The sequence below is a fragment of the Girardinichthys multiradiatus genome, chromosome 2 (assembly GCF_021462225.1).
Source record: "Girardinichthys multiradiatus isolate DD_20200921_A chromosome 2, DD_fGirMul_XY1, whole genome shotgun sequence".
NCBI classification, from domain to species: Eukaryota; Metazoa; Chordata; class Actinopteri; order Cyprinodontiformes; family Goodeidae; genus Girardinichthys; species Girardinichthys multiradiatus.
The window spans coordinates 38,688,116-38,713,848 of NC_061795.1; the positions used below are offsets into that span (position 1 = coordinate 38,688,116).

Consider the following 25,733-nt stretch of genomic DNA (forward strand, 5'->3'; position numbering starts at 1 on the left):
TGAGAACATCAGAATTGCAGCCTTCGCTCTAATTCATCCCCAAGGGGTTCAAGAAGGTTGAGGTCAGAACTCAACACCAAACTTTATATCCCTGCATCCATGGAAGTGATTGGAACACCAGAATTCACTGATTTGGCGTTGTGACCAGGCAGGAACAAGCAGGAATGATAAGGCTTGATTTTAATTGAATTTCCAGATCTAACTACAAAGAGCAGATGTGAGAATTTTTACAAATTCAGTTAAATCAAGCCTTATTATTCCCGCTTGTTCTTTGTAAAATCCTTCAGCTGGAACGAAAATATTTACTGTAAAAATGGATGGTAAGAATAATCACAAGCAAAATTCGGGTTTTCTGTCCTCACCGATGGCACCATCTAGTGGCTAAAAGAATCAAATACAACTTGATTTTCATGGCTCTTTTTAATCACATGGAAGAAACATTGACATATTGTAAATGATTTTTTTAAAAGGATAACACCTACTTGTTTGTGAAGAAATGATCTCAAAGAGGAATAATAAACAGAGTAAAATAAAAAAGTAAATAAATAATTTTCATAATAAATTACAAATTGTAACTCTTCTCCATATCTGTTACTGTGATTTGAAGGAAACCAGCAGGATCTTAATGTGTATAACTCCCCAAAGTGGCACATGCGGTGTCAGTTTAGGAAGCAGCAGATTTGCTGTAAAAAACTAGAACACAGGGTGACTTTTTCATGACCTGCCAAAGGACAAACACATTTTAATCGCAGCTGCAGAATATTAGCGTGGGAGGATGATACAAGGAATCTGAAAAGGTGACAGCTGAAGCCAAAAGGAGAACTTTCATGTCATTTAATGTTGCTTCGGTCTGTGCTGAAAGTGATTTAAGTTATTTTTATGTTGCTTTCACTGTATATTGGCTAGTTCTAGCAATTTTGCGATTTCTGGCAAAACCTTTTATTATTTGCAGTCTTAAAACTACAGTATTGCCAGGACTTGATTCAGCTAGGAGTGTAAAGATTTGTTTTTAATATTATTCCTGCGCCGTTGGTGTGGTTATTTAGATTTAGATGCTTTGTTTTTTTTATCTACATAGTATCAGCAATCTCCTTCTTGAAAACCTGGCACTTGAACTTAATCCCATTCTCCTCTTGAATTTCACTCGGTACATCAGGAAATCTTAGTTGGAAACAAAGAAAAAAACAAGTGAGTTAGCCAGGGACAAAAACTAACCACAAATATGACAGACAATCAAAATATTTAAGAAGTTTGACTGTAATGCTTCAGTGTTAACTTGGGAAATTCAGTAGAAGAGAAGAAAACTTGCATAAATGAAATATAAATCTAAAACAGATTGCAGACCCATTCAGTAAATTAGAACACTGTTGAAAAGTTAATATTTTTCTGTAACTTAGCTCATTAAGTGAAACTCATTATATAGATTAACTGATGTTTTCAAACCTTCATTTCTGTTATTTATGATTTTCTGCTTACAGCCTAATGAAAACACATCATTTAAGATTAGAGTATTACATCCAACCAATAAAAATAAATAAAAACGTTTTTAATAGAGAAATGTGGGCTTTTTGACAGGTATGTCTTATACCTGCTTGGAGACTGTCAGCAATCCTCTTTGGGACATATTCCAATTTATTGAATATGACTGTAGGACTAATCTCACAAAGACTGTGAATGAATACAAAAAGAAGATTTGAAATTCTAATTTCATTAATGAAAAAGCTATCCAGGGCAAACTGGTCATATTTGAAGAAAAAAAATAACCCCCCACGCTCCCCACTGTGAAATCGATAATACCCGATATTATGGGAAGTTTAATTTTACCAGCATCTAGTCCTGATCATTCCCTGGCCTGTAGAATAAAGAAATTACTTAAACAATACCAGTCTGACAACTTAAAGTAGGCCAAAGTATCTCAAAAAAGCAACACATTATATCACAAAGGCTTTGGGACAATTAATTTGCATCAGAGTCAGAGACTGGAAAATAGCATCCATGATGGGCTTCCAAGGCACAAACCAGTGCTGACCAAAGCAAATAAAAACACATTTGCCAAAGAAAATCTTGATGATCTCAAAGACTTGGTAAAATATCCTTGGACTGACAAGATAAAAGCAGAACCTTTGAAATATGTGAGTTCTGTTACATCTGGCATAAAACTAACACTGAAAAGAACCATCATATAGACAGTCAAACATGGTGATGGTAGCATGATGACCTAAGGCTGCTTTGCTTCTTTAGGACCTGTATAACCTCCTATAATTCATGGAACCAGGAACTCTACTGTCTACCAGAAAACCTTGAAGGAGAATCTCCAGCCTTCATTCTGTGACTCTAAGCCCAAGCACACTTTACAGCAGGACAACAATCCAAAGCATACGAACAGGTCCATTTGGGAACAGCTCAAACAAACAAAACAAAATGAAGGTTTTAGAGTGGTCTAGTAAAATCCTGACTTGAATCATTTTAGGATTACTAAGACTCGGCCTATAACAGGTCATTTATGCTTGACAAATCTAAATTAAGCTCTAGATCAGAGCATTGTCTTAATGGAGTAGTGGGCCAGGATTGTAACACAGCAATGTAAAAGACTCATTGCCAATTATCATGAACACTAAATGACAATTGTTGCTGTCAGTGGTGGTACAACCAGTTATTAGGTTTAAAGGGCAATTTTCCTATATGGCAAGGTTGGTTTGGAAAACATTTTCCTTGATAACTTAAACATTCAATCATTCAACAGTCACTTTTTCTATTCACTCAGGTTATCGTTTATGTGATGTAAAAATGTGTTTGATAATCTGAAACAGTTCAATGTGAATCAAAAGCTAAAACAAACAAAATCTGTAAGTGGGTAAATAGATTTTCACAGAATGGGGTTCATAATTTGAATGAAGTGATAATTTGCTGCTTCTTAAAATGGAAACAGAAATAAACTTTGATGAAATACACTTTTACTAATTTGCAATTCAGATTTATTCTAATTACAGCAACAAAGCTCCTCAAAGCTCTGATTTAGGTCAGCAGATTCTTCTGAGCTGTATGGACAACTTTGCTTACTCTAACTTCCTGTTAGTGTGCCATGAGGCAAATAACTCTCACTAAATGCCTGCAGGTTTCAGATGTAGTGGCCGGGCTTTCAGATCAGGAAAACACTGATTCTCATCTGTTTCCGAATGAGATGAAAACTTACTTTTCCTGTAGTTTAAATACATGTCTGTCAAACTCAGGGAAGAACACATCACAGTCAAAGTCGGCCATCACGTCTGTCAGGTAAAGTAGGTCACACCATGGGTGCTTCAACGCGTCCTGGTCAGACCGAGGACAAAGCAGAGCATTCCAGCACAGTATAAGTATTAATAGTACATATTATACATAGCTTAGACTTTGGATTATTAAGCTCTGAATTTTATTTTTAAAAGAAATTCCTATAAACTTTGAATAATGAACATTGAATAATATGAAAAATTGTGTGTCAGAAATCAAGCTATACATTATCCTGACAACATTCTTCTCAGTATAAGTTTAAGAATTTGCTGTAGATATTTAGATAGAGGTCAGGTTGTAATTACAAAATTAGCAAAAACCACAACCTGTAAGGATGGATAGATGGATGCAGCTTAAAATACATGTAATAAACATGAAAATATGGCTTGTGTTTGTATTTTGCTCGTGTAAAATCTGAATTTAATTTTACACTGAAAAACAGAATAATGGACTGCTGTTGTAGCTGCCTGCTAATGTTCTTTGTATTGTAAAGTCCATTCTCTAAATTAAAATTTCTTTCAGCTTTCCGGTTGATTAGAAAAAGAATTTTGGCAAAGCATGTGAGACTAAATAAATACTCGCATGAATGAATGTCTAACACTAGGAGGCCAAAGAAAGCAGGAAGGAAAGTAAGACAAGTACATTCTTGATACAAATCCGACTTAATGAGTCTCCATTTTTCAATACAAACTAAACACCAGCAGTGAAAATCAGATATCTTCTAAACACAACTGGAAAAACCTTATCCATTCTTTTAATTATGCTGTTTTCAATCTATTACTTTTTCCTCTAAAAACTTTAAAATCAAAAAGAGAGTGCCAAAGACTTAATCTTGTGCTACAAAGAGGAAGTGTATTTTTCTGCCACAAGATAGTGCTATATATCATTTTATTATATTATTTTAAATTTATTATCTGCACTGTATTTGACATACTATCAATAGCTAAATTCATTGTAGGAGTACTACAGTTCAGGCTTGTTCACTACCAAAACCAAAACGATGAAACTGTGAGGCCATTCTAGTCATATCATTAAGTTGTCATACTAAAAACAGGGACATTTGTAAAATACATGTTATTTTAATGAATATGGACCCTGTTTCTGGATGTCTGGATAGGTTGGTTTACCTCATAGACCTGCGTCCCACCAACAATCCAGATGGTCTCTATTATGTCAGCAAGGGGGGGCTCAGCAGCCAGGTCGACAGCACTCTCAAAGTCTCGACGCAAGAAGTGGGCATGATCTGGAACTGAGCTGGAAAAAAAGTGAAGTCACAGATATAAAGAAAAGACAAAAGTGTAGAACGTGTTTCTGGATAACAGTGGATATTACTGAAGCTTCTTTTGATGCACAGTTTCTTCCCCCAGGCTGTTTCTCTGATGAACATTTAATAAAGTACAAAACAACAGCATACAGATGGTGCAAATGCACCTTTTTTATTAGATATGTGTATATTGTATATTGTAAATTGTAAATTTGTATATTCTGTAATGCAAAAACAGAACAAAAGAGCAAAGTGTACCGGAGGCAAATTCCTTGTTTGTATGTACGAACTTGGCAATAAAGCTGATTCTGATTCTGATATTTGTGTGTGTGCAATTATACCCACCTCAGTGTCTTACTAAGCACTACATGCAGACAGTTGGGAAGCGGAAACATATTTCCTGGGTGGGAATTCCAACATAGTCGCCCCCAAATCAGCAAATTCATATTTCCTGCAGAATGACAGATTATGACTTAAAAATGAATCCAAAACATTTTTTCAAGTTGAATCTTTAGAACAATTCCGGGAGGAACGATGTGTACTACCTGGTCGCGACACTTTTGTGATGGTGTTCAGAAAGTACTGGAATTCAGATCTGTTGAAGTCACAGTTCCAATATTTAGTTGCAGGAAACATTTACCTTTTGCTCATTATAGCTGTTATAGTTGGTCAGTTTACTGCACTTCGTTCACATGCAGGATACCACTTTCACAACTGCAGCATAGTTATAAAATAGTCTATGCAATGCTGGGATGTTGTTAGCATTCCAACTTAAAATACAACATAATCTTCACTCATCACGGCACTAGAGCTTTGAAGCCAATATACAGGTCCTTCTCAAAATATTAGCATATTGTGATAAAGTTCATTATTTTCCATAATGTCATGATGAAAATTTAACATTCATATATTTTAGATTCATTGCACACTAACTGAAATATTTCAGGTCTTTTATTGTCTTAATATGGATGATTTTGGCATACAGCTCATGAAAACCCAAAATTCCTATCTCACAAAATTAGCATATTTCATCCGACCAATAAAAGAAAAGTGTTTTTAATACAAAAAATGTCAACCTTCAAATAATCATGTACAGTTATGCACTCAATACTTGGTCGGGAATCCTTTGGCAGAAATGACTGCTTCAATGCGGCGTGGCATGGAGGCAATCAACCTGTGGCACTGCTGAGGTCTTATGGAGGCCCAGGATGCTTCGATAGCAGCCTTTAGCTCATCCAGAGTGTTGGGTCTTGAGTCTCTCAACGTTCTCTTCACAATATCCCACAGATTCTCTATGGGGTTCAGGTCAGGAGAGTTGGCAGGCCAATTGAGCACAGTGATACCATGGTCAGTAAACCATTTACCAGTGGTTTTGGCACTGTGAGCAGGTGCCAGGTCGTGCTGAAAAATGAAATCTTCATCTCCATAAAGCTTTTCAGCAGATGGAAGCATGAAGTGCTCCAAAATCTCCTGATAGCTAGCTGCATTGACCCTGCCCTTGATAAAACACAGTCAACCAACACCAGCAGCTGACACGGCACCCCACACCATCACTGACTGTGGGTCCTTGACACTGGACTTCTGGCATTTTGGCATTTCCTTCTCCCCAGTCTTCCTCCAGACTCTGGCACCTTGATTTCCGAATGACATGCAGAATTTGCTTTCATCCGAAAAAAGTACTTTGGACCACTGAGCAACAGTCCAGTGCTGCTTCTCTGTAGCCCAGGTCTGGGGAATGCGGCACCTGTAGCCCATTTCCTGCACACACCTGTGCACGGTGGCTCTGGATGTTTCTACTCCAGACTCAGTCCACTGCTTCCGCAGGTCCCCCAAGGTCTGGAATCGGCCCTTCTCCACAATCTTCCTCAGGGTCCGGTCACCTCTTCTCGTTGTGCAGCGTTTTCTGCCACACATTTTCCTTCCCACAGACTTCCCACTGAGGTGCCTTGATACAGCACTCTGGGAACAGCCTATTTGTTCAGAAATTTCTTTCTGTGTCTTACCCTCTTGCTTGAGGGTGTCAATAGTGGCCTTCTGGACAGCAGTCAGGTCGGCAGTCTTACCCATGATTGGGGTTTTGAGTGATGAACCAGGCTGGGAGTTTTAAAGGCCTCACGAATCTTTTGCAGGTGTTTAGAGTTAACTCGTTGATTCAGATGATTAGGTTCATAGCTCGTTTAGAGACCCTTTTAATGGTATGCTAATTTTGTGAGATAGGAATTTTGGGTTTTCATGAGCTGTATGCCAAAATCATCCGTATTAAGACAATAAAAGACCTGAAATACTTCAGTTAGTGTGCAATGAATCTAAAATATATGAATGTTAAATTTTCATCATAACATTATGGAAAATAATGAACTTTATCACAATATGCTAATATTTTGAGAAGGACCTGTATTACAGCTGCTATCTGAGAGTGAGCTTATAGCACTGTTTATACTATCCATTATTTTCCATATATTTTTACATATTGCTTTCACCTTTACATTTCAGTCTATCACCGGTTATTTACAACATGAACAGCTTTGTTTTAGTGATTAATAGTGAAGCTATTTTACAACAAACCTTAACTAACTTGTGATTGGTCAGTGCAAGAATTATCGCAGACTATCATTAATTTTTAAATACTTTTAACAATTGTCAGATAGTTTTAGTAGCACTAATTAACCCTTAATGAATAATTCAGTGAACTCTTAATTTACAGCTACAACTTTGATAAAACTCAAACTGATTAATTTGTTCCCTCCATTTTAAAACAACACAGGCTTGTTCACATAGATATACAGTATAAGCTATCTTTTTAATCAAAATGGTCATTATATTCTGTATATTTTGTTAATATATATATGTACATGAATATTTAAGTTGCTTAGAAGACAATTCTAAGTAACTTTCACAAATTAGAAACAACTGTTTTGGAAAAAAAAATCTATTTCCATGTGTCACAAGTCATCCCATATCACTCTGTTGCTGGGCCCCAAAACTCTAGTCCAAGGGCCCGCATCCACCTAAATCCGGCTCTGTAACTTAACAGTAAATTCAGTTTGTAAGTGAAAATAGCATCGATGTTATGGGTATTTCAGAAAATCTGAACATTTCTGTTTGCGCACAGAAGGATGTTGATTTTCTAGTTATTAGTACAACAAAACAAATAAAATCATTTTACGCAATTAGAGATGAGAAAAATGGCAGTTTTGTTCGTCATATGAAAATTCCGTTTTTAGATCCTAGACTAGAAGAAAACCAACATTAGAAGAAGATACAAAACTAAAGCGCATTTGCTATAATAACTATTTTAATCTTACGGTAAACTCCAGGGCAATGCCCCGTCTCTCCCTATCCCCATGTTGTTGCAAATCGCAGCTATGGGGCGAATAGGTTTCGGCTGCACTTTCTCCCGGCTCTTCTCCATCTCCAGCAACAGGCGGTGTAAAACAAATCTCAACCAGGAAGCAGCGTAGGTTTGTCAGTCTGCAACATGAAGCTACAGATGTGTGTGAACGAACATTTTATTGAGTTTGTGCTGAGCTGTCTCCGCCCACCGAGCGGCTGCTGCCATTGGAAACGATGCAGCTTTGTCTGCGTTTTTCCTGCCGGTGTCACGAAACCAAGCCGACCGAGTCGCTACCAGGGGGCTGTAATACTGGTGATTACACAAAGGATCACTAACTCTCCCTTCATACCGTGTCTACACAATTTAAAGATAAACTGTTGTGGTGCGCCTTTGAATCGCTAAAGTCTTCATTAACCAGTTTCTCAACATTTGCCCATTCACACAGTAGGAACAACGTGATCAATCTGGAATAGACCTGCCTCACATGAAGCTGAAAAACCTGACTTGCATGTGGTTTCTCTTACGTAATATCTGTTTTGACTGAAGCAAGAAAAGGAAAAAAGAGATTAGACACATTATAAACAGCACATTTTACTGCCTTGTTTTTTTTTAAAGATACATTTATCTGAAGGTGCGTGGCCTAACAGCTTGATTTAAGTATGCTCTCATTTTTGAACAAGAAACAAAATACTGAGTTAACAGAATTTTTCCGTCACATAATTGATGTCTTTGAGCCTGTAGTTATAATTGGTCTTTTCTGCCTCACCATCACAAACGTAGATGTGGAATTGAGTAAACTCCACTTGCTTTAGTCAGATAGGACTAGGATTGAGCTTTTTACAAATGTGTAAATAAAGCACCCCATGTTCATCATGGAGTAAGGTGGAGAATATGTGATGCGCTGGGCCTGTTTCTCCTCTAAAAGTCCTGAGAACTGTGTTAAACTACATGAAACTGTGGACATACTGATATTTTGAATAAAAAAATCAGATGGACTCCACCAGTAAGCATAAAATGGGCCAGTGTGGCCTCAGGAAAACTTGTGGCGTGAGCAGATCCAGAGTGTGTAAAAAGGAAGAATCAAAGATCCTTGTTTGTATTTTCCAACTTGGTATGGGAGCAGAGGAACAAACACGTGTAGCACCTTGATTTTTTTGTGCACTTAATAAATGTATTCCAATTGAAGGGTGTATTTTTGTAATATTTTCAGTGTGAAATGATGCTACAGTAGTAAAAAAACAAAGAAAAATATCATAAAGGTATATATTATTATCAGGGGTGCCAAATAATGTGTCTACATAGTTATACAACTTAAAGGTTTAGACAGGTATCCGTAGGTTTGCTGGCATCACAATGTTCAATAAAGTATGGTCTAAAGACTGGGCATTATTTATAATATTACAACAGCATCTTATTGCTTATTATTATTGTTTTACTTGCATTCTTCAGTCAAACATAGTTGGATATACAGTTAACAATTTTAGGTCCCTATTCAGTTTGGAAGGCACAACTATCACGAAAAACAGGTTACAATTTCTACTACAAGCTTAAATGGAAGGCAACCTGACTTTAGCCGAGTTTATCTGAAAAACCTTTGACACTTATCCAGGATTCCTGGGAGCTGCAGTCCACTTGCACCTCAGGAGCAAAGGACACACCTTTGATGACAATGATGTTCAGATTTTAGATAGAGAGGACAGGGGTGAAGGAAGCCATCTTTGTCAAAACAGAGAAACTAACACTGAACCGAGGTGGAGGGTTGTGATTTCAGCTTTCCAGCATCTACAACCCTGCATTGAAACTCATTCCAAAGAAATTGCATCAGTGGTCTCATCATGATTCAGGTAACCAAGTAAACAACTGACACCTAACAACAGAATCCAACGACCCAGGGGAGGCACAGGCAGGTCGTAGATTTGAATCTGACTTGGAATGTTACTAGGATGGGCCTCCATGTGCTTTAAACAGCAGCTCACAAACTCCAGGTTGCTCAACCTCCAGAACTGACAAAGACTCCTGGATACTATCGGTGTTGAAACGATTTTAGAAAAAACTGACTAAAGTCCAGGTTGCCTTTGATTTAAGCCTGTTGTAGTTGCCATGAAATGGATGAATGAGAATGTGCACTGCATTGTTTCTACTGTCAAAATTTCCCAGTTGCTGATAAAAGTAATGGGCTTTACAATTAAAATATATAAAAATGCTTGATGAGCAACCCCAATTTAATGTCCTGAAACAACCTGCTAAGATATTAAGTTAATAAAAAGGAATTCAAGTATTTGGAACAATAACTTAATATTTATGGGGCTATAATTACATCATTTATACAAAAAGATCAAGATTTTGTGTCATAATTTTTTGCTATATTGTTTGTAATTGCATTATCTTCAACACAACTCCAATCTGACAAGTCATTGCAGGAAAGACAGAAGTGTTTCATGGCTGCACACATTGCTAAAAAGGTCCATCTTGTTGTTTTGTGGGGACGTTTCACAGTTAAAAAGGCTTTCCAAAACCATTGCATTTAAATAGCAAATTACGGCAATTCCTTTGGTGAAGAGAAAGATGGAAATAAGTATTATAACACAAAATCCAAACGCAAAGCAGAATTAATTTTTCTTTTATTGCCATGTCAAAACATTCAGAACATGGTCATTATTTATATAAAACACATTTATGACCACAGAGGTGACAAAAAAACATATATTTAGTTTACAACTTTTACATTTCTGTAACATTATTCACAGATACATTTTTTTGGAGACCACATAGCAAAATATACAAAAACAGAAAATCAATTTCAGATATTTACAAAATAATTAACATTATTAACTGGCTGCTACTGTATATCAGACCTTTGTCAGTTTAAAAAAAGAAATTGCAACTTATGTTGAAGGAGAACTCTATATTCGTCTTGTGCTGAAACAACAGGTTTTTTATGTATAATAATATAAGAGGATGCTTTACTCTCCTGTCAAAATGCTAAAAGAAGTCAGTGAGGAAAGGGGCCTGCTTAGAGGGTTCATCGTGTGCGGTTACACACTGCAGGGGAAGACAACCGGTTGCTTCACATCATGTCTAAAAAGATCCCCGCCATTTTTGCATGGTTTGCTTTTTGATATATTAGTTCGTTTTATCATTTTGTACCTGAGAGGTATAACAGGTCCCATCCTGTGAGCAATACCCATTAACTGCTAATATCTTAACTGCAAGCAAATCAGTGTTTAGTTGACATTTCTAAGTTCCTTTAAAAAGAGGTAAACCAAAGTCCAGAAATACTGAACAGTACCAGTAATTAACTCTCGTCCAGAATCATTAGGCAGAAGTTAATTGTTGCTACCTGAGGACATTGACCACAAACCATGAGAGGCATTCTTGATATGCAGCCATTTCCAAACTATCTGCTCTGCTTCCAGGATCTGAAGCTGCATTGAGGGTCTGTCTCTTCATGACGGCGCTTCTGCGTGGAGTGTCGCCTTTCTACTTTCCAACATGGCACAGGAGACACAACGAGAAGATTTCAGGCACATTAGCAAATAGCTTTCATTGTTGAGAAACAGAGAATTGCTGTTACAGCCTTTTGTAGCCTTGAGCCTAGGCTGAGGTTATATTAATCTTTTTTTGATATTAGTGCAACAGAAGGTTAGAGCTGCTCCATAATGATTCCCAGTATTCATCTTCCACTTGTAAACAACAACTCGGAGCAGCTCTGGAGGCCACATTTCAGATGTCGGATATCACGCTGAAGTCTCATGGGTAGTAATTTTGTTCTTGAACACTATGATGATTCTTATGTAATAATGTTAGTGTACTGACACCAATGCACAACCTAATTCTTTTGTTAAAGCTGCCATACCTGTTTGAGATGTTCCCTCCAGCATCAAGGGGTTTTCAAAGGACCCCCCTGGACCTTGAGCAGACCCAGTGTTGACTCCTCCAATGTTGTTACCATTTACTCCATGGCTGGGATTTGCTGGTACAGTTGCAAGCAGTTCTACAAAATAAACAGCGTTTCATGCTTATTCAGGTTGTACCACTTAAAAAAAATTTAATTAAATTAAAATTGGTATCTTCCTACATGGGATTAAAATTATGATTTGACCTGAATGTCAGACTTCTGCTATTACTTATATTAATGAAAGAAAATAGGGGTAAGCTGTGTGACAGATGCGTTTATTGTTTTAACCTTTACTACCAAAAGTAAAACAAATAGTCCTTCGGAATAAAGATATTTTTGCCTTGTAAAAGCATTCATTAGCGTTTTCCAATGAGCGGAATATGGGCTAGGGAAGCTAACTTTTTGGTGAGCTGTGCAGATGGATCACCCTAAACATAATAAGGTTAGAGCCCCAATGAGATGGTTTGGATCAAAGGTTATCCATGTGTAAGAATGGGCAAAGGTTCAAATGTAAATCCAACTGAGAAACAGTGGCAAGAGTTGAGGTCCAGGTATTGGATCCATCCAATTTGACTGAGCTTCGTCTATTTTGCAAAGACGAATTGACAGAAAAATTCAGTTTCCACATGCAGGAAGCTGATAGAGACACACCAACAGACACGCAGGTGTAATAGCAGCAAAATGTTGTTTTACATTTTACTCAGGAGGGCTGAATACAAATACACACTATGAATTTCAGATTTTTACTTGTAAAAATTTTTAAAGCTATGTATACTTCTTTCATTTCACACTAGCACACTCCTTTACGTCAGTCTATCACATAAAAATCCCAATTAAATACAATAAAAGTGCTTGTGATGTGACAAAATGTGAGTAGAGGGTATACTTTTGCAAGGTACTGTATTGTGTTACAAACTAAGCAAAACAGGACATATTACACAATAACCTAACAGTCGGTACATTTAATAAGAATCCACTGTGCAGTTTTTAGTTTAAGATTTAACAATCATCTGGCTCATGTGTTTACCCAGTCCTTTGTAGCAGGACAGCCGCTGGTAAATCTGCTTCATCCTCTCTATGTTGATGCGGCTGGCCTCGGCGTGGTTCACCATGGGTTTGGGGTAGTTCGTTCCTATGATACACTTGGCTGCCTTCTGCACTTCCTCTGGGGCGTTCCAAGGATCATAGATGTATCTGGCAGGAAAACCCCTCAATACAGGCAAATAACGACTATAAAAAAGGAAAAAAGATAAAAAAATAAAAACATGCAAACCAACACCGATTATTTTCATGGTGATATGAAGAACACTTTCATAAATACAGTAAAAGTTACATAAAACACTACATTTGCTATTTTTCAATCTTGATGAGACCATCTGACATTCTTTCTCCCATGTGAGGGTTTGAAAAAGCACAAGTTAACCATGAGATTTTGGTTTCCCAGTTAAATGTGTATGGGAAGCACAAAACAAACAATTATATTATGAAAAACAAGATTTTCTTTTAGATTCACGTGGGGCACATGAAAGCAGCGACTGACCGTATGTAGTCGCCACTGGGATCTGTGCGTCGACCAAATCCCACGGGACAGTAGCAATGGAAAAACTGTTGGAAAAATGAACTGCAAGAAAGCCACATCCAGCTGCCGGCGTTTACACTCCAGTCTGCGTCAAGTAGCAACTCTTCAAAGACCTGCATACAAACAACAATATTTACTACATTAATCTCTTCAGATAATATGGGTGCATCTTAAAATAATGACTAAACTTAATTGTGACACATACGGTGCCGGTCCCGAGTTTACATACACAATCTCATGATTTTGAGCCTTTGTTTTTCTAATGGGTTACACAGCACAGTTTCAGTGAAATTTAAAAACAGGAATCACATTCAGATATTTGAACTCATGGGGTTTTCCTCTTATCTATACATTTTCAGAATTATAAATAAAGACTGAAATACATACACACACAATGATATTCGGTTAAACCACTGTCTTTTTGTAGCCATCAACAAGCTTTTGGTATTATTGTGGCTGGACAACCGATAACTTAAATCTTAAATCTTCAACTTTATATAAAGCAGCTGCTAATGACTGAAACTTTGACAGAAAAGGTGTTCAAGAGGGAAAACGATCCCAAACACACATCGAAACTGGTTTCGGTATGGATTAAGCAGCATAACATTAAACTTCTAAAAAACCTTGAACTTAACCATGCAGAAACTTAGTGGACTATGCTTAAATATTGCGCTGGTGCCAGAAATCAACCAGCTTAAAAAGTTTTATCATTTTTAAAGAGCAAACCGGAATTGTACCAGAAGGTTATTGGCGACTACAAATAGATCGTGGTCCATGGCCACCTTGCTCAGGGGCATTCAACCACGTATCAGTGCCAGGTGTATGTGTATGTTTGAGCTTTTATAGTATCTTTTTTGAAATACTGGTTACTGATCAGCCCCAACGAATTTAAACCTGTCCACCCAAATATTGGTGTTAAAAATACGTGGTTTTGTATTTTATATAAGTATTTCAACCTAGAAAAAGAATGGTTCACATGCATCTTAAAAACCCCAAAATATAATTTTTATACCCATGATGACTGCATGTAAACTTTATACAGGAACTGTATGTTTGCTTGCTGCTCCTCCTTATTCTTACCTTCATGCCTTCTTCCCAGCTGAGCCAGAGGTCTCCCCTTGTGAGAAAACAGGCCACAGCATGTCTGGCCAAATGATGAATCCACCCCTCCTGCCTCAGCTGGGTCATTATAGCATCAATCCATGGATAGCCTGTTTGTCCCTCTGCCCACTTGGCTACTGCTTCCGGGTTTCGATCCCAGGGGATTTGAAGACACACGGGGTTTCCCTCCATCTTGTCAAAGCAGGGGTTGTTGGTGGCCGTTGTGTAGAAGAATTCCCTCCACAACAGTTGGCCATACAGGGACAGAGGTGGTGCGCTGTTCCTCTTCACCTGATAAAATAATAGGCTTATTTGTTATAATGATGCATTTTTGGTCTTTACAGAACATACATTTAACTAATTGACAAAACAACACATTTTAGTTCTGAACTAACTAATGATAAATTCTACCTTTTTGTAAAGATCAGTGAGTTTGAAGTAGAAGAGCCGACAGGAGAGACACCCAAAGCGCAGGTAAGGGCTGAGGCCGGTAGGAGTGGCTAAAAGGGAGTTGGAGTTCATTCTTGGGCGCTCAAAGTTTGCCACCCATGCCTGCAAAAGCATTTTGGAAATATTATCAGCTTCAGCGATACTTCTTTACTGCTGATTGCTAAAGACACAGAATTGATGACAATAAATTAAAGGCATAAAAAGATGAGATGCTTTTTAACTGCTAGTCAAAACTGGATGACTTTTCGGTCAGTAAACTGTAACAACTGTGACAATTAAGTTCTACTGGCATTAACATGCCTTAGGGGTTTTCGTATTAATTTGAAAAAATTCTCCCGCTCATTTAACATTTTCTGATAGTCTTTATAGATCTTGATTGTCTTAAAATGGTTCACAAACCTTAGGCATAGTGCTATTGACTTTTTTATATGCATACCTATCATGCCCAGATGTGGTTATAATTTGTCAGGTTTAATAACAGGGATCTATTGTATACAGTAGAAACAAAGGTCAGGCAGGAACTAAGAGAGATAAATTGTTCATATTATTTGACCACATGTCATTAAGTTATTGACGTAATGGACTGATAACACAGCCCCTAACCTTAAGGCACAATCATGCACAAAAAAAGCAACAGAAACTCAAATAATGCTAAACAAACACCATGCCTTGCAACAAAATGTTGCAGTGTATAAAAACAAAATGTAGTCATGTCCTGTGTGAACATAATATGCTGAAAGTTGTACCAAAGTCTAATTTTGATACAGATATCCTTTTTACCTTTCTCTCCAGATGCCGATCTAACCTCATGAGGGCTTCTGTTTCTCCGCCCGGCCAAACTGCAATGCCAAGATCCTCCGTCTCAAAACCTGCCAGATGGACAGGGTTGTTCATGACATTAAAAACTGAGGTGGGATCAACTAGGTTTACATACAGGACATACAGGTCCTTCTCAAAATATTAACATATTGTGATAAAGTTCATTATTTTCCATAATGTCATGATGAAAATTTAACATTCATATATTTTAGATTTATTGCACACTAACTGAAATATTTCAGGTCTTTTATTGTCTTAATACGGATGATTTTGGCATACAGCTCATGAAAACCCAAAATTCCTATCTCACAAAATTAGCATATCATTAAAAGGGTCTCTAAACGAGCTATGAACCTAATCATCTGAATCAACGAGTTAACTCTAAACACCTGCAAAAGATTCCTGAGGCCTTTAAAACTCCCAGCCTGGTTCATCACTCAAAACCCCAATCATGGGTAAGACTGCCGACCTGACTGCTGTCCAGAAGGCCACTATTGACACCCTCAAGCAAGAGGGTAAGACACAGAAAGAAATTTCTGAACGAATAGGCTGTTCCCAGAGTGCTATCAAGGCACCTCAGTGGGAAGTCTGTGGGAAGGAAAACGTGTGGCAGAAAACGCTGCACAACGAGAAGAGGTGACCGGACCCTGAGGAAGATTGTGGAGAAGGGCCGATTCCAGACCTTGGGGGACCTACGGAAGCAGTGGACTGAGTCTGGAGTAGAAACATCCAGAGCCACCGTGCACAGGCGTGTGCAGGAAATGGGCTACAGGTGCCGCATTCCCCAGGTCAAGCCACTTTTGAACCAGAAACAGCAGGCAGAAGCGCCTGACCTGGGCTACAGAGAAGCAGCACTGGACTGTTGCTCAGTGGTCCAAAGTACTTTTTTCGGATGAAAGCAAATTCTGCATGTCATTCGGAAATCAAGGTGCCAGAGTCTGGAGGAAGACTGGGGAGAAGGAAATGCCAAAATGCCAGAAGTCCAGTGTCAAGTACCCACAGTCAGTGATGGTCTGGGGTGCCGTGTCAGCTGCTGGTGTTGGTCCACTGTGTTTTATCAAGGACAGGGTCATTGCAGCTAGCTATCAGGAGATTTTGGAGCACTTCATGCTTCCATCTGCTGAAAAGCTTTATGGAGATGAAGATTTCATCTTTCAGCACGACCTGGCACCTGCTCACAGTGCCAAAACCACTGGTAAATGGTTTACTGACCATGGTATCACTGTGCTCAATTGGCCTGCCAACTCTCCTGACCTGAACCCCATAGAGAATCTGTGGGATATTGTGAAGAGAACGTTGAGAGACTCAAGACCCAACACTCTGGATGAGCAAAAGGCCGCTATCGAAGCATCCTGGGCCTCCATAAGACCTCAGCAGTGCCACAGGTTGATTGCCTCCATGCCACGCCGCATTGAAGCAGTCATTTCTGCAAAAGGATTCCCGACCAAGTATTGAGTGCATAACTGTACATGATTATTTGAAGGTTGACGTTTTTTGTATAAAAAACACTTTTCTTTTATTGGTCGGATGAAATATGCTAATTTTGTGAGATAGGAATTTTGGGTTTTCATGAGCTGTATGCCAAAATCATCCGTATTAAGACAATAAAAGACCTGAAATATTTCAGTTAGTGTGCAATGAATCTAAAATATATGAATGTTAAACTTTCATCATTACATTATGGAAAATAATGAACTTTATCACAATATGCTAATATTTTGAGAAGGACTTGTATTACCCTAGTTAGGGTTAGCAGCATGGAGCAGCTCAGCATACTGGGGTGTACAAGGTTAACTGACCCATCACATTCACTGATCTTGAGCAGGATATTTTTGACAACAACAAAAGAGAAACTAATACTATAATAAAACCAGAATTAACTGTTGCAACCAAAGCAAGGAGGAAAGCTTGCAGAGAAAAGCTTTATAAATGTCATTATTGACCAAGTAAGGTGTCCAGAATCACGTTCTTAAAGTATAGTTCGAATATGAGACAGACAATAAAATTGTCTTTTTCTGCAGGCACTAAAAGAAAAACAAAAACTGATCTTCTAAATCTCAGACTATTTTTATGGAATCTAGGGTCTAAATAAACGATAAAAAAGATTGAAGTGTCAAGTGATTAAAATAATTTTTAAACATTTTACAGATTTGACCTGTACGAACATACAGACATATTTTTTGTACAATTACGTAAAGATTTCAAACACTTTTGCCAAGAAATCATTCATTCATATAAGGTATATTTTTTTAAAGGAGAAAAGATTCTGCTTAAACCGCAAAAACTGAAAAGAAATAGGGTTTTGACTTGTTTCTCTTTTGCACATCATCTTTTACTTCAGCTGAAATCTTTGTCATATGTCCCTTTTCAATTCGTACCTACTCAGCACGAGGGAGAGGGAAATCATGGAGTGGTACAAGCTAAAAGACGTGTGAGGGTAAGCTAATGCTACCTAATGCTAGCTTGCTAGTGGTCATTTACATATTAAGTCCAGTGTACAACAATTTAATGGTTAAAGATAGTTATTGAAACATGCAATGACTAGTGATGCCGCCCCATACCCAATCAGTGTCCGACAGTCTTCTGAGGTTGAATCTTTAGCACAATTGGGCACGGGTGGAGCTCCAAGCAAGCAGATACTAAAAAATAGTAGCAGTTCCATGTAAACGTTACTAATGGAAAAGCCAAAAAGGCAAGTATAGTCGTACAAAACCGGGCGGGGTAGAGACTAATGGAAAATGGGCAATGATGATTTACAAAATAGAATTTTGATAGAGACAACCCACAAATAATTTTTATTCATTCCAAGAGAAGTGATTGATCTGAAAGTGGTGTATAAGTTAACATGTCATTACATGGAAGTTTAGCACATCCATTATGCCATTCCCAAGCATCAGTCTTATTATATCCTGCTATCTTTGCTCACATAAACTGCATTTTATACCAGATGAATTCCAACAACAGCAGCTTTTCTTCAGAATTTTAACGCTTTCACTGTCAGAAAACAAAACTGAAAATTAAGACTATGTTTGGAACTGCAGTCACTTTTAGATACCTCATCAAGTTTTTGTTTTGACCTTTAACCTCTTAATGCACAGTTGGTTGTTTGTTTGGCTACTTACATGTAGAAAGCAGCAGCACCTTCTCTGCTAGTGTTTGCTGTATCTCCCACTCATAAACAATTATATCAAAATGCAAAAAATCTCGATTTAAAATTGGTTAGTTTGCAGGGTTAAAATTCTCCCTTATAAAGTGAAACCAAAGGGGTCATGGCCATATCAGAAGTGAGGAGAGAAATTACAAATATGGGTCTTCACAAAGATGACAAAAAAAGTCTATTGTTGTGCAATAATTTCACTTCTTATTCTTTTCTGTCTGAAATACCCAAGAGTTTGCCCTAAAAAACACAGTGTAAATCTAGCTCACACTGGGACAGAGGGCCGAGAAAGGATGTCAGGATAAGCTGCTTTTTTCTTTAAGTTTGTTTTGTAAAAATAAGCATTGTGCTTCAAAGTAATCCAAAAAGTGAGTTCCTCTCACATGCACACCACTCATGACATATAGTTCTTATTAAGACTCAATCCTATTTTATAGCACAGACTGCTGGGTATTTTCAAAAACACATTTTACAAAATAAACAAAAGAAGAACCTCACCAAGCTCTTCGAGGGATGGAACTCCAAATTTGTCATCATGATCATCACTAACAAGAGTGATGCAGTTTTTCATTATATCGGCTGTGATTGTCTCTGCAGGCAGCTCCACAGCATCCATTCGGTTAATTATAGCCTGGAAGCGCTTATATGTAAGTGGAGGCTGACCACCATTGAGTTCTATAATCCTTTAGAAGACAAAAAGCCATTTTAGGGAAGCACAAACATGCACACATAGTATGAAAACAACAGTTTAAAAAATCGTTTCAACTAATAATCCAGACTAACTCACTGGTCCAGATTATAGAGCGTGTGTGAGATCCCCACAGTAACCTCCACACCAGCCTCACTGGCTAGTTTTTGGATGGCAGCGTCACGTTCCTTTCCAAATGGCTCAGAGTCATACTCATAGGATAGCCGCGTGATATTCCATTCCTAACAACCAAACACATCACACAAATACTTTGGATTCATTTACATTTACGTATTTGGATTTTAATTTTCATTTAATGAGCCTTTAATTACTTTCTAGTTAGCTTGTTTAGATAGTATGTGTAGAGAGAGGACAGCGTTCCAAATATTTTACTTCTAGCTTCTTATAAGACACTGAATTTAATTCAGTTCAGAGTCACATTGTTTGTTGCCTTTATGGCGTTTTTGGAAAAACACATCAGCTATTTCTCATTTTCTATTTCCTTAAGCTTGGTTTGGACTTGGTAAATCCTACGTTTTTCTTTATTTTCATACCCTAATAAGACGAGGGAAGACATCTGTGGGCTGGCCTCTGATGACAAACAAGCGGGAGTTGAGTTTCCGCAGGCTTGCATCCAAATCTTCTAAACAATGCAGCAAAAACCTGAGAAGACAGAAGTTACCAGATAACTTATATTTTTTGCTCACAGATACAAAAAAATACACTTACAAGATAACTACAAGAGGCATAGTTGATCTGAATGAACTCTTTAGGAGGTTGGATATACCACAACTTCAGCTGACTTAAGTTTTTCTGATTGTCATATGAATTTCATTAAGGAAAAAAGGCCCAGGGCCATACAATCTTTCAAATATTTCTCCATTTAAAACAAAATGCTAATTTTCTTTACACTCATGGCTTAAAACCTGAATCCAAAAGGCTTCACAGCAAATACATTTCTTGAATTCTTTATTTATGCGATTTGCCTCTGGCTGAAAACAAGAACCCATAAGCAACTAACCGTGACATACCCAGAGCATGAATCAACTGTAGAAAATCTTTAAAGAAAACTGAAATATCCCCAAAGAACCTACTTTATATAATCATATTTAATAAATTACAATACTATTGAGAAATGAATTTCACTAACTCAATTCACTAAGTGTAACACATATAGGTTAATTACAAACAAAATGATGTTTCAAGCCTTCTTTTCTGGTAATTATGATTTTCTGCTTACAACTAATGAAAACAAGACCTTTAACGATTAGAATATTACATCAGACCAATAAAAAACTACTTTAATAGACATGCTTCATGAAAATTATTTTGAACACCAGCTCAAAAGTTGTTTTTTTTTCCCAAAAGCTACTTTAAATCTGACAAACAAGCCTTATCAGAACACATATGCTAATTTATTGAATGAGTATAGATTCAGTCTTACAAATATTTATATATTCCTAAAATGTGCAAATGAACTTTTGTATACTTTTACTGTTACTCTCTCATTGGTTGAAATGGGGCCTGTTCAATGTGACGACAACAATTCTGGTTTGGCCTGAGGTTTGGAGTAACCAGCAGGGTTCTTCTAACAAAGAGCTTTTGCTAACTACCTTAAAATGACAATTTCTTATTATTTAAATGTTGGTACATGTTAATAAATTCAAGTATCTATTTGATAAGGTATGTTTATGGCATGTAGATGCATAAAATCACTACTCCTACTACTAAATGTTTGGTTAGTTTACAATGTGCCAAATAGTTTGATTTTTACTTAGAAGAACATCTAACAAGTACAGACCTAAGCTACTACTAAACTAAAATACTCCTAAAATACTCCTATACCTTGCTCCCATACAGGTATAAATCCTGTTTCTAAAAATAGCACAAAGGGTCAAAAAGTCCAGCTCTGGCTTTCATTTTATTGATCAGCGTCTTTGGACATTTCACATCTAAAAAAAACTGAATATTATTTAAATATTGGTTAAAAGGCTAACTACAGTTCACAGTAAGTACAAATGTACTGGACTGAGGATTATTTAATGAATTAATAGAAGTGCTTATGTAAACAAAAATTGATCAGTTACAATGATTCTTACACAAGCCATAAGGCCCAGAGCATTAGGAGGAAATATGCAACATGTGCAGGTATGGAAACAAAAAAATAAAACATGCGCTGAAAGAAAATACAGTTGTGGAGGACAGTGTGGTGAATAAATGTGTGATTGTAGATTAAAACTCTGCTTACTGATGTAATGAGCATAACAGCACACTGACACCGTTTATGAGCCTTTCATTAAAGCTGTCCTGCAAAGACAAACTATTATGAACATGCTAATTAGCCAGCAAACTCACTGCCTGGAGCCTTAACCAAGGCATGAATGGTATACGCTCTTTGTTTCCAGATAACGTTGGTCCAAATGAAATCAGAGTTCCAAACATATTAGGGCCATGCTGAAACAGCACGTAGCTACTACTAAAATGTACTACATAGCACCAGATTAACTGCAGAAAATCTACAATTTAAATACTGAACATGATGTATCTAAGATAACGTTCAGATGTTAACCAGAGTAAATGCAAACGAAATGTTTAAAATGTATGCACATTTTTAACAAGCTTACTGTGATATTACATCTTTTTACTACAGTTAAGGGAGCCATTACCAATATTAACTTTACAGAACCTCCAAACTAACCCTTTAATTTCAAGCACGTTTGGGTTATGCAGCATGACAATGATGCACACGAGCATGTACACCTCTAAATGGTTAAAAAAAACAAATAAAAAATGTTGAAGGACTTGGAGCTAGTGGTATGACCTTAAACAGGCCCTACATGCTTCAAAATCCATCAATGGGACTGAATTAAAAATTCTGCAAGTAACCTCGGGTTCATATTTCTAGGAAGCTGAAAAGTGTTACTTTTTACACCTCTGTATTATTAATGACATAGATCATGGTGATTTCCTCTAGGTCAGCTGAGAATTAACAATAAGCTTCTTGGTTTTACTGATGTTGAAGTGCAAGCTGTTCTCAGGTTGATCTCCTCCAAATAGCCCGACTCACTGTTGTAGATAACACCATTTATAGTGTCATCAGGAAAGTTTCTCATGCTGCTTGTACTGTGGATCTGCATAGCCATGAGTGTACAAATGTATACTATACAATTAAAAGCAAACCACACAACCCAGGGAGACTAGCAACCAAAGTATGGGTGGCGAAAGAGGAATTTTCTAAAAAAAAAAAAAAAGAAAGAAGGAAAAAAGAAACTGTAAGTGATGTTTCTGAACAATATGAAGGAACATGAGATGATGAACTAACCCCTCTTTAAGTGACTAAAATACAAATGTTTTACTCTGATGAATGCCAGGTTGGTAAATATTCTAAAGCAGTTTGTAGTATTTCATCTTAGCACCTTAACAACCTGTTGGAATCTTTCTGTTTTGTTCCACTGAGCAATCTGTAAATAGTCGGGGGCTGGGCTAAGGATAAGCTAAAGTTTTAACCGAAATTCTGAGTAAAATAGGAAGTGCATTCAAGCAGTCAGCCAAACATGGGATAACCACCACCTATTAATGAAATAATATTTGACACACTTCAGTAATAGAATGATTGCATGAAATTCAGTCTTTAGATAAGTTAAATAGAACCTGTCTGAGAACCCAGAAAAGGCTAAAAGATCAGCATGCCCCAATCTTAAGAAATTCACAGACAAATGTTTAAAAAAAATCACTGTAAGATGATGAACAATTCCCTATTTTAGTAATATGGTCTCTCTTGAGATTTAGGGTTCAATTAATAAATACATTGTTGACGTTACAGTTTATGATTCTTAAGATATTCAGTTTCCATCCATCCGTTTTGTTTTACCCGCCTAATCCTTGAAGGGTTGCAGAGGGGCTGGAGCCCATCTCCGGTGGTCATGGAGGTTGTTTTCATGGATGGGGAGAGGAAGCCAGAGTACCCAGAGAGAGCCCCTGCATGCATATGGAGAACATGCAAACGCCACACAGAACAGCCTCAGCTGGGACTTTCTTGAAGGGAGGGAACTCACTTCAAGCAACTCCCTTTTTAGTTCCCTCACTTGGATTTGGATATCCGTTTTTGTGAAACACACATTAAGTAAACTTCTTAAGCTAAATGTAACAACTGTAAATTATTGCTAAATTGAAACATCTGGGCACTACATAATAAATCTTACTAAGAATAATATGATGTCTACTGCTCAGGGTGGTCCCATTTATCCAGGTTAATTGCTGGCTTTCTCCAGGGCTGTTTAACATCGACAGAACATCAATTGTTTGTCATGTTTTTGGACTCTTTAAACCATCCTGCTGTGTCTTGTGTGGTGTATTTAGATTCTCATTTAATGTCACGAGGAAGGATTAAGCAGAGACACTAAGCAGGCTTGACTGTGTACTTTGGATTAATTTTAAAAATGCACATTCCTTGCTGGAAATTGAAACGTTTCCCATAGAATAAAAATGCAGTTATTCATTTTAAAGTTTTAAAAATGCTTTCAATATCTGATTAATGCAATTCAACTCAATTTAGCATGTTTATCAAGCATAAACTCACAGCAAAGGTAATGTCACGGTGCTTTTACAAAAATCTACATATCAAATATTATTCAGACTGTTTAATTTAATCCAGCTCTTGCCAATACAAGTCCATAGAGGCATATAGATCAACGCCCTTATGACCTCTTACTGCCCCAGCTGTCCTGGCTCAACTCTTACCTCCATCTGTTGATGCCTACACCAGAGGACCCAGCGAACCATGGATCCAGGATGTAGATGCAGCGAAGGGTGTCCGTCCCCCGGATGGAGTCCCTCAGAGCCGGGTTGTCGTGCAGCCGTAGTCCCTTCCTAAACCAGTGGATGGTGTTGACTCCCATCTCGTCTGAAATTTTCAGCACAACGTGGAAAATAAGGAGGGTGGTGCCCCCAGGGGAAAAAACAAAAACACACCAAAGGGGTCCTTTGACGTTTTCTTTGTCAATTACCAAAAACGAAAGCTAGAGTTTTTAAACGGCTCAGCAGCTCTTAGTAGGTTTGTCCGAGTTTAACCTTGCTCCATGACTTTATCCACAGAGTTGGGTTTGCTGTGCAGAACTGACTACATTTACTGAAAAATAAGCTTAAAATAAAACGATTCCAGACAGCAGCAACAATTAAAGAGGAAAACGAGTGCAGAAACACGACACCTTGACAGGGCTCAAATGCCCGTTGTTACACGCCAAAAAAAAACTACAAAACGTCCAAATTTATACGCGTTATTGGTAGCTCAATAGTTAACATACGCAAAGAAAATAAATATTTAAACTTACGAACTCCATAAACACGGTAAATGTCTACTACGCGTATCAATATGTGCCGGCAAGATGTCTCTTCGGCATCAACCTCCCCACCCACATAAACACGCAGGAAGAAACTACGCGATCTGATTGGTCAGAACTGGAGGTTATGTAAAAATTTCTCCGTCACGTTTCCGTAATGTGCTTTATAACCACCGTTTACACGGTGTTTTCCGTTGATTTGCATTCACTGGACATAGGTTTTAAGGTCTAAATTCACTATAGCTTGTGTTAAACATTTTTTGTTGTGTAAATCCCCAAAAATAACCAACAGAAACAGCTTCTTTACGCAGCAAATCAGAGCCCTTAGTTGCAGTTATGTGGCAACACAGAAGTACCCGGATGGTCACATGCTGCTCGACGAGGCTCATTCTTGTTGGTGCGTTTGATTTAGTACAGCGGTCGCACCGGTTAGCTGGAACAGTGCGTTCGGTCGGTCACAGCCGTAACCGCCCAATCACAAGAGCGATAATCTCAAACCAAGGTGAGCCACGTTCGTTTACATAAAACTGTCAGCTGTGACACGGAATCTACTGTAGGCATGTAACACTGGAGCAGCTCTTGTAATTACGAAAGAACTGTTCCTAGTAAGTAAGAAGATTAAAAAAAGCAAAGCCCTTATTCGTAACAACAGTGTTCCAGAATAATACTGGTATGTTGTCACATATTGCCAGATAGTAGGCCTTTATAAGATATCCTCCAGCGGGAGGCTCAGTTTTATATAGTCTCAAATCCTTTACAGCACAGTTCTTTCAGATTAAACTAGTCATGTGAAAAATATGACACACCCCGAAAGGAGAGCACAAGATACTAAAGCAA

The 25,733-nt window shown here is 37.7% G+C and overlaps 2 protein-coding genes across 3 annotated transcripts; both read right to left on the reverse strand.

The window, feature by feature from the left end:
* Positions 1-401: 401 nt before the first annotated feature.
* On the reverse strand, positions 402-8,057 carry zgc:153031. Its single transcript, XM_047384224.1, has 6 exons — positions 7,837-8,057; positions 5,077-5,126; positions 4,877-4,982; positions 4,395-4,521; positions 3,194-3,309; positions 402-1,161 (listed from the first exon to the last, which is right to left on the reverse strand). Exons 1-6 carry the CDS (start codon positions 7,941-7,943, stop codon positions 1,071-1,073), a joined length of 597 nt encoding a protein of 198 aa, XP_047240180.1. The 5' UTR covers positions 7,944-8,057; the 3' UTR covers positions 402-1,070.
* Positions 8,058-10,469: 2,412 nt separating this feature from the next.
* cry1b (cryptochrome circadian regulator 1b) lies at positions 10,470-25,199 on the reverse strand. 2 transcript variants are annotated; one of them, XM_047351769.1, is made up of 12 exons: positions 24,888-25,199; positions 24,298-24,460; positions 20,112-20,220; positions 19,657-19,799; positions 19,368-19,552; positions 15,674-15,762; positions 14,855-14,995; positions 14,423-14,734; positions 13,304-13,455; positions 12,791-12,993; positions 11,722-11,859; positions 10,470-11,348 (listed from the first exon to the last, which is right to left on the reverse strand). In XM_047351769.1, the coding sequence occupies exons 2-12, from the start codon at positions 24,453-24,455 to the stop codon at positions 11,263-11,265; spliced, it is 1,716 nt and encodes a 571-aa protein (XP_047207725.1). In that variant the 5' UTR covers positions 24,456-24,460; positions 24,888-25,199; the 3' UTR covers positions 10,470-11,262. The 2 variants fall into 2 exon arrangements, with proteins under 2 accessions (XP_047207725.1, XP_047207734.1); XM_047351778.1 differs by having other exon boundaries at positions 10,470-11,345; positions 24,298-25,194.
* Positions 25,200-25,733: the final 534 nt, after the last annotated feature.

Bases quoted from the DNA above. Each gene is read 5' to 3' on its own strand.
- zgc:153031 (XM_047384224.1), bottom strand. From the start codon at position 7,943: ATGGAGAAGAGCCGGGAGAAAGTGCAGCCGAAACCTATTCGCCCCATA. The intron at 4,522-4,876 runs GTGGGTATAATT...CTTTTTTTCCAG, and splicing joins GTGCTTAGTAAGACACTGAG to CTCAGTTCCAGATCATGCCC. The intron at 3,310-4,394 runs GTAAACCAACCT...CGGTCTGACCAG, and splicing joins GTGGGACGCAGGTCTATGAG to GACGCGTTGAAGCACCCATG.
- cry1b (XM_047351769.1), bottom strand. From the start codon at position 24,455: ATGGGAGTCAACACCATCCACTGGTTTAGGAAGGGACTACGGCTGCAC. The intron at 15,763-19,367 runs GTGAGGTTCTTC...TCCATCTGGCAG, and splicing joins TCCATCCCTCGAAGAGCTTG to GTTTTGAGACGGAGGATCTT. The intron at 12,994-13,303 runs GTCAGTCGCTGC...CCTTTTTTATAG, and splicing joins CCCAGTGGCGACTACATACG to TCGTTATTTGCCTGTATTGA.